The 9309-nt window shown below is 42.2% G+C and overlaps 1 protein-coding gene across 9 annotated transcripts in view; it reads right to left on the reverse strand.

The window, feature by feature from the left end:
* PPP6R3 (protein phosphatase 6 regulatory subunit 3) overlaps positions 1 to 9309 on the reverse strand; it is a 104660-nt gene that overhangs the window by 58967 nt on the left and 36384 nt on the right. For all 9 annotated transcript variants that reach the window (XM_019547270.1, XM_019547268.1, XM_019547263.1 and 6 more), the window contains 4 exons: positions 6546 to 6611; positions 5963 to 6075; positions 4777 to 4890; positions 1635 to 1764 (listed from right to left, as the gene is read on the reverse strand). In XM_019547270.1, the coding sequence (XP_019402815.1) occupies positions 1635 to 1764; positions 4777 to 4890; positions 5963 to 6075; positions 6546 to 6611 (423 nt within the window). The remainder of the gene's footprint in view (positions 1 to 1634; positions 1765 to 4776; positions 4891 to 5962; positions 6076 to 6545; positions 6612 to 9309) is intronic.

Genomic DNA, 9309 nt, shown 5'->3' on the forward strand with positions numbered 1-9309 from the left:
CCCTGCCAGCAATGCCAATGCAGACCGGGGAAGTGTGTGTGTGGGGGGGACCCCTCAAGTTTGGGCTTCCCCTCTGCCCCTTCCCCCATCCCCCCCATGGCTGCCCTGCCTGCCCCAGCTCTGGCCCTTTAAGAAAAAACAACTGAAAAAACCCCCAGGACTCACTAGCTCCTGCAGCAACCTCTGGGGGCTCATGGAAGAGCCCCCCATGTGGCATGGGGCAATGGAGATTGCCCCACACCAGGCAGGAACCAGTAATTTGTGGGTTTTGGGAGGTTTTTTTTCTTAAAGGGCTAGAGTTTGGGGGGTTGTGGCAGAGCCCCCCCCATGCAGCACAGGGCACCAGGGATTGCCCCCCCACTGGCCAGCACCCAGCAAGTTGGGGCTTCCCCCCCGCCACCAAGTACCAGGATCTGGGGCAAGCAGGGCAGGAGAGCAGGCAGGGGATGGGCTTGAATGATTCAGACAAATCAATTCAGGAATCACTGTCCCCCAAAATCGGCCAAATCCAAAGCCACTCTGCACAGACCTAATACCTATATCTATAGGTATCAGCAGAGCACAAAGCTTTACTGATATATTTACAATTTAATATTTACAAAGCAATATGGAAGCCTACCAATGTCTCAATTGTTATAATAAATTCTAAATACCTATATTTCGGCATTTGATTTTGGCTTTTTTTTTTCTTTTTTTTTTCTTTTTTTTAAATGGGGCGGGGGGAAAAAAGAAGGAAAAAAAAAAAATCAGAGCTCCTCCTGCCCTCTTCACTCACCAGGACATGGGTTCAGTTCCCAGGCCACAGCACCCCAGGTCCCCAAAACTGCTGGTACCCCTCACTCATGATGCACAGCCCCCTGCCTGCCCGCAGTCCTGCCACAGGGGCCTCCCAGCTGCCAGGGCTACAGGACCAGGAGCCACCTGCATGTCCCAACAACAGCCGAGCCCCAGCTGCTGCCTACAGGAAGCAGCAACTGCTGCTGCTGGAGTGGAGCCCAGCTCCTTCCCCACCCCTTCCCCCATGGACAGCACAGCCAGGTTGGAGCCGGGCAGGGGAAGTGCAGGCTGCCCACTGAAGGATCAGGGCTCCCCAGCGTGCTGCCTCCCACCCCAGGAACCTTCAGAGCCCAGAGAGCAGAACCTGCTGCCACTGCTGGGAGCCCCATGCTGACTATGCTACCATGGTGAGGCAGTCCCTGCCTGCAGAGGACAGCCTGCATCTGTCTCTACCCCACACACATTGGGAGGGGGAGGGAGGGGGGGCAGAGAAAGAGGGAAAGAACGTGCGCCCATCCTTGGGGAATATGCACAGCAACAAGGACCCAGAACCACCGCCACCCCTAAATCTATGGCTCTGTTTTAAAGGAGAAATCCACATCTCTGGCTTTCTCTTTTAAAAGAAAATCCATACTTTCCCACAGTGAATGGAAGAGCCAGATCCCTGGTAACGAATAACTAAGCTGTCAGTATTAAAAAAGAATTCTGTCTGCACATTAACTGGTTATCAGAAACCACGCCTAACCCCCTGCAAAAATATTTAGCCCTTTTTTCAAGTCAGTTGAGACTGTCTAATTATTTCATACAAATAAATGTGCAGTCAGTTTTTAACATTATAAGTTGTGCATTTCACTTACTTTTGGAGGCTCAAGGAGAAGTTCATGGAAGGAAGAAAGTCGTGCTTTTATGGCTTCTAATACACTTTTGTTGACTGAATATGTTGAATGGCTCATACCTGGAGGACAGATCTCTATATGGCCTTCAAATCTAAATACATAACATACACACACAATTTGGCTGATTAATTTTGAAATACTGTAAAAGTAGTTACAAAATTTAAATCAAATAACAGTCTTCATACCAGTTCTGTAGGAACATAAGTAAAAGAGCTAAGTCTAGAGTGAAGTCACCAATAAAAATAACTCGGGAGCTATAAAATATAGAACAAGATTCAACTTGTTACTTTACAGCCACTCAGTCTATTATCAAACCATCCCTTAACTACATCAGATATATATTTTAGTCACTTAATATTAAATAGTTTCAACTTCAACAGCAAAAATAGAAGCTGTAAGCAAAAACAAAGTTTTCCATATTTGCAAGATAAAAAATCATGTAACATATATGAAGGCAATAGGCAACTTAGCTACTTTCCAAAATTCAAGTAGTTGTAAAATTACATATAATCAAGAGGCAGGTTTCAAGCTCTAGTTCAGGGGTGTCCTACAGATGCAGTGCCCCCCCCCATCACAAGTCAGAGTTTGACGCCAGGGACTGAAATCACACATAAACCAGTATAAGTGATCGGGATCTGATTCAAATCTGTAACACGATAGAAGTTCAGTGCACATAAATTGCTTTCAAAATGGCTGATATCAGTTTAAGATAAGCTTGGATGGATGTAGTATCAGACTTAACTGCTTTAGGTTAAATTGGTTTATTGAACGTCTGTCCCAGATCCTCTCCAGATTCAAGTTAACCTCAGTCCCCCAGCATCCCAGGATGCTTTGCACCTCCCCTATGAACCTGCCCTCACACAGTAAGCAGGCTAGCTTTGGCCCAAGCTGTCTGCTCCAGCCAAGCAGAGAGACATGCTCCAACACCCACCAGCTTCTAGTCTGTGCCACTGCAAGCATACAGCTTCATTTCTGGAATCAAAAGTGAATGTCTGTTCATTTGTTTATTGGTTCAATCTACTCAGCTTAGACTAACCTGCAATGACTGAACTGATTCAGTCTCAGGCTTTTTGCTTGCCTGTACTTAGCCTGGCTGCAGCAATCTTTGAAGGCTAAATCCAGGCCCACCTCCAGCAACAGGGCACGTAGGGGCAGGAAGCCATGGGAGTTAAACACAGTACTGCTCACCCTATGCCCAGATTCTTCGCCCCTCCAGGAAACCCCACAGACCAAGTGATATGGCTCCATGGGCTGGATCCAGACAACCCTGCTCTAGTCTACATACTGTTTTAGCAACTCAGTCTACCATCACACACTTGATGCTGAAAACTATGTAAAATGTTACTAGCGTAACATTTAAGTATGCTAAGTCTCAGGATATAGACAGTCGTATTGTAACAGCTCAGAGCCTATGGAGGGCAGAGGAAGGAGAGTTTGGAATCACATCTACTGTTACAAGGAGAGTTTGGAACCACATCTACTGTTATAATCTAAATGTTAAGTCTGCATGAGCCTGACACTAGATGAAGATGCCAATAGTTCTACTACATTTGTATCATTATAGAATCTTGCAGGTTGGGATTCAGTAGTTATATTCTAATAGCTTGCATCAGTATCCTTTGGTAGAGATACAATTGTTACCTCCATCTACACCAGTGATTCTCAACAGGAATGCGGTGGCACCCTGGGGTGCCCCGAGATCTTTTTAAGGATGCAGAGAGTGCCACACAGTGTTAACACTGTTAGGTGTGCAAACATAATTCACAAAACAAGTTCAGCATTTTCACATGGGAATCCACAGTGTTAAAAAAAAATTCTAACACGTTGTGGTATGAGTTCTTTGCAACAGAAGAATTGCTTTCTTATTTTTCTGTAATCAAAAAAAGTAAGAGCAAAAAATAAACACCAATATTTTCTGAGGGGTGCTTCGAGTATAAAAAAGGTTGACAAAAACAGGTCTGAAACAGGCTTGGGTTTGGAGAGAGAAGCTGTCAACTGAGGATAGAAAAATATTTTTTTATCCTGCAGAACCATGCAAAATATTTCTATGTCCTTGCTTCCCTGCACTGTCTTTAAAAAAAATAAATAGGTGCAACTATCATACCTCAAAGCACCAGAAGCTGGAACAAGGAGAAGAGTTAAAAAAGTTCACATACAGCATACCAGCAATAATGGCTACATGTAGTCACAGTGACTATATTACAGTGGACAATAAGCCAATTATGAGCCAGCAATGTGCCCTTGCTGCAAAGAAAGCTAAAGGCATACTGGGCTGCATTGGTAGGAGTGCTGTCAGTAGGTCAAGGGAAATGATTATTCCCCTTTATTCAGCACTGGTGAGGCCACATCTGGAGTATTGTGTCCAAGTTTTGGGCCCTGAACTACAGAAAGGATGTGGACAAATTGGAGCGAATTCAGCAGAGGGCAACAAAAATAGTGAGGGGGCTGCGGGAAGTGACTTCTAAGAAGAGGCTGAGGGAACTGGGCTTGTTTAGTTTGAAGAAAAGAAAACTGAGGGGGGATTTAATAGCAGCCTTCAGCTACCTGAAGGGAAATTCAAGAGGATGGAGCTAAATTGTTCTCAGTGGTGGAGGATAACAGAAAAAGGAGCAACTGTCTCAAGCTGCAGCAAGGGAAGTTTAGGCTAGCCATTATGATGAATTCTCTCACTAGGAGGGTAGTAAAACACTGGAACAGGTTACCCAGAGAGGTGGTGGAAGCTTTCAAGGGCTAAGATCCACTATAAGCTCAGGTACAATGGAACCCCGAATACCTAAATAGACAAGATGGTTGCATGAAAAATAAGCTGCCCAATATGAAGGCCTGAATAACGAATTTCAAAAGATAAGACATTATTCTTCTCAAATGCTAGCTTTAAGTTTATTTGTTTACATTTTGTCTATTCTGACTGTATATTTCTATCCACGTAGGACAGGAAAATGTAACAAATAAAACAAAACAAAACAAAAAACCTTCCAAGTAAAAAACTAGCAGACATCCATCTTTGATACAAGTTCAGTATACCATGCTTTCCTGCTACCTCTAGCAAAAAGAAATTCAGCAGTGGCATAACTCTTATTAAGAAAAAGAAAAGAAATCTTACGTTGGTCGTCTCGTCTCAAGTAAGGTCAGTAATATTTGGATTGCACTGACTATTGCAGACTCATTTTTCTCTTTATGAAAGATATTTGATAATAGCTGTTCTATAATTTCTTGCCTGGAGAGAAGACATTGACAAAGTTTAACAAACAGCTTCTTAAAATGGAAACCAACTTCTACACTATAATTACAACATACACCCTTCCCCTCTTTGTCCCCCACACTGCACCGCGTTTGCCAAAATAGTTTTTGTTACTTTTTCCCCACTTCAAAATTGTTGCCTTCATTAAAATATTTAAAATCAACAATTAAATTCAGGACAAGACTACTAAACACAGACCACATAAATAAATACTGTTTGATATGAGATCAAATTAGGCTTTGCTCACCTGCATAAATTACTGCAGGATAAACCCATTACATGCGGGCAACAAAATGTACTTTGAAAGTACAAATCTGCCATTTTCCAAAGATAAAAAAAATAAGATGGTAGCATTTTATTAGGCAAAGTAGGGATATGAAAGGTTAACCGATAAGTGAAGTGATACCTGGTTAACTTGCAGGCCAACACAGTCTGGCAAGGAAGAAGGGGGAAGGGAAGTCAGGGAAGTGCCCCAGCAGGGCTGGCAAGAGGCATGAGAGGAACTAGTACCTATAGCCTAAGAGGAAAATAGCAAGCAGCCTAATGACTCATCAATTAAGTAATTAGCTGCTCCCTCAGGAGGTGCTCCTAGCTCTGTCCCAAGGGAGGGCTTCCCCTGGGCTGTGCTGTCTGGCTGGGCTTGCCTCCTTCTACAGTCCCCCTAGTCTAAGGGCTGCAGAAGTGGCTCCCAGCAGCAGCTGTGTTAGAGCTGTTGCATTATCAGTTAATTGTTTAAACAGATATAGAGGAAGTTAGCTTTATACAAGCTATGAACTGGCTGCCCAGAGTTTTCCATCTAATGACTCTGTGAAATCCAATGAAATATGAACTTTCATTTCTACCCAGGAGAACTTTTACAATCTTTTCTCCAATGCCTGATAAAGGGTGTTTGTGCCAGCAAGCATGCAATTAAAGAATCTTTTTTGAAAAAATCTTGGTGGTCTAATAAAAGGTATCATTTCTATGAGTCCTGATTGATATTTTTTAAAATGATATTTACACCCCTAAAGGCAAAGGGCCAATAAATCAGAAGGAAAACAAAACATACTTTTCTAGAGTTGCAAGCAGTGGATCTGGTTCTGAACTGTTCTGTACTTGTAACATCTGGTCTCTACTCAGGCGAATAATTTCACAGAGTGATTGGGATGCATTTGAATGCCTCTGAAAAAGAAAGGTTTTGTTTAAGGGTGTTTAAATTAATTCTTCAGTCCAGAATTTATGAGGTTTGCACGAACAGGCTCATTGGTTCTCATGCAATTTGTTTTTATATAAAAAGGTAAGAAAAACTTAGCTACATATTTCTAAATCCTCAGGTTCTTCCTGAATACCAAGGTACGCCTCTAAAAGTTGACAACTCCCAATAATCAAGCAGAATAGCACTGGTAAAAGATCACTTTGAATCCTAAAAACACAAATACTCAAGAGTTACAGGACCAGAACCTTGGTACAGGTAGGAGAAGCTGCCTAAATCCCAAACAAATCCTAGAAGTCATTATCAACATTGAAGTTCTATTTTCTGATTAAAGGTTTTATGTAGGTGGAAAAAAGTAGAATTGAAGTGTTTTTATTTCTTATAATATAAGTAATTAGGTAAACAACTGGTACTATAGAAGCATCACAGTAGTACTCACATCCTCATCTTGAGAAGGGTGCACAATTTCCACAAGCCGCTGGATTATTCTCTCTTCATTTAACCACTGGAAAAAATATTAAGCGAAAGTAAACAACTGCAGTTCATATAAGAAAAAATACAAATTAGGTAGACTAAAAGAACTCCTGCTAAAGAAGTAATTAATTCTCAAACTCCTGTCCTTCCAAATACAAGCATTTGGTACAATAAGCAAAAAACCCCAAAACTGCAAGTGATCATCAGGAATAGAAACGTGTAATGTGCAATGCCAGCAAATGCACCAGTCTAGTTACCACATTTATTCAGATCCTAGACAAGTTTCCCCCATCCCCAAAATCAGCAAAGGGGGGGAGGGTGAAAAAAACCCTAGTCTTAGATTTGAACACTGGCCTGGGGAAGGCAGCAGTTCACATCTAGCTTTGACCCTGGGCTGAAGTCAGAGCAGAGCCACTGCCTGCCCCCAGCCACAATGGCTCATTTGGCAAGGAAGGGGGCCTGCAGCCTTTCCCCACCACCCCTTGACTTCTGTATAGAACAGGCCACAGGAGGGGGAAGGACAGGACAGGAAAGCACAGCAGGTGGCAGAGGTTTGGTCCCTGGCCATTGCTTTCCCCACCACGGCAAGTGGGGAAGGGGGTCGAGAAATGCAACAAATTAAAAAAAACCAAACATACCCATTCATTAATTAGTTTCTATACATGGAAGATTGTAACAAAACTGATACATTTTCCATGTACAGAATATAAATTATTGGCATGCGGGGGGGGTCATCTTAAATGTGAAGTCATCCTGGATTCAGGTAAAAATGGAACTTTTTACAGAAAAAAAAATTGTATGAAGATCACAAAACAAAATTATTTGTCCTGAAAAAAGTGACACCAAACACTTTCCACATTATAACTAGAATGTGCAACACAGAGACTGACTATATATTTCCCACCCTTACTTCTTGTGTTCATAATAATACATCTCTTTGGTAGAAAGGTACACTGGCATACCATTACTTTAAAAGGGTGAGACAAAGAACAAATGAAGAGTGCAAGCTTCGGAAACCCTATCTTCACATACTAGAGGTATATGGTTGCTTGCAGACATTTAAAAACACCACACTTTACCAGAAACAGCAGCACATTACTCTGACCCAGCTCCACAGTGTCTGTATACACTGGGAACTTCAGCAGGGTTTTTGGTGCTTTTAGCTGAAGCTGATTTCGTCAGCTATTAAATAAAAGCACCAAAAGCACCCCACTAATGGGCCCGATCTATAACAATGATGGGCGAGTTGGATCCAGCTAAGGCACTGACTCTTTTGGGCATGTGCTGGGCTCGGTATTAAGCGTGCCAAGTAAAGCACCGCTTTTCTGACTCTTTTAACATTTGCAAGCAGACTAGATATGTCCATCTCTTTAAATGCCAATGTGTGAAGTGAAAGTAGTAAAGGTGGCCAACGTACGCCTTTAAGGAGCAAGACAGGGGTGTCAAACATATCTGGCTCCAGATCCAGCCTGTGGGGCTTCTTGAGGCCTGGACAACCTGTGACCAGCGGCAGTGTAAACTCCCACAGCAGCTGGAGGGATTATGATGCAAGTTATACAAAAAAACCTTTAAGATGTTTGCACTCAATGCCAAAACAGAAACTATTTCGCACAATTATCTTATTGCCTACATCTTGTAGGGCCAAGAGGAGCTGAAGAATATCTAACACTTTCGAAGTGTTGGCTGGTTCGACAGATGATAAGGAGGGCACAGGTGAGTATCTTTCCGCCACTTGGCTGCCAGGTGTAATTTTCATTATAATTTAGTATGCATGCATATTTAGAAGTGGATAATTATGTTTTAAGAAGTGATAAGTTAGGGGGGGGGAAAAAAAAAAATCACATACAAAACAATGGGCCACACTTTAGTTACTGCACTGAATCCCTGACAAAATGACAAGTTATTCCAGTCACTATTTTGACAGATTTCCCTCCAACTTTTTATAAAGCCTCTATTAATGCGCAACCAAAACCTTGGGTGAACAGAGATTAAATAAATAGAAATGCACCCATGAAGATTCAAGGTGGGCATCAGCTAAACAGCTTTAGCAATCAGCATTAAATACACTCCCCAGAACCCCCATGCCAAACTTGAGAGAAAAATTACATGATGCCTTTGTAGTACGACGGTCCAACTCCAGCAGTGAAGGATAAAGTTCTCAGTCTAAGAAGTCCTCCACTCAAGTAGTCTGACAAAATTTCCTCCCTCATAGCTCTACTGTTCTTTTTTAAAACAGGGGTATTACAGGATGCTACAAAGGAAGACTGGCAACAATGCAGTCTATTTATTTAAAGTGCAAATGCATAGAGTCATTTAAGCCCACAAATTAATTGTGGGTTAAGTGCACTTTTACAGCAGTCAAACTTAAACAGAGCCTTCCTATATGATGCCTGGTTCAGACTCCTACTATTTTTTTTGTTTGCTTGATTTTTGTTATTTTTAAAGTGCTAGATTCACACAGCTGAACTAAGCATGTGCAACCTGCCACAAACCCAACACTGATAATAGCTGTGCATTAGTCAGAGTTAATATTATGAAAAAATATTTGCGTACCTCTTGTATCTTCACAGAACAAGCTACCGTGTTTCCCCAAAAATAAGACATACCCATAAAATAAGCCGTAGCAGGATTTCTACGTATTTGCGCAATATAAGCCATACCCCGAAAATAAGACATAGTGATAGGCGTGGCTAAGCGTACCGGCGCGAAGCGGTAAATAAGACGGGCAG

Source organism: Crocodylus porosus, unplaced genomic scaffold, assembly GCF_001723895.1.
Source record: "Crocodylus porosus isolate Cpor-Errol unplaced genomic scaffold, CroPor_comp1, whole genome shotgun sequence".
Taxonomy (NCBI): domain Eukaryota; kingdom Metazoa; phylum Chordata; order Crocodylia; family Crocodylidae; genus Crocodylus; species Crocodylus porosus.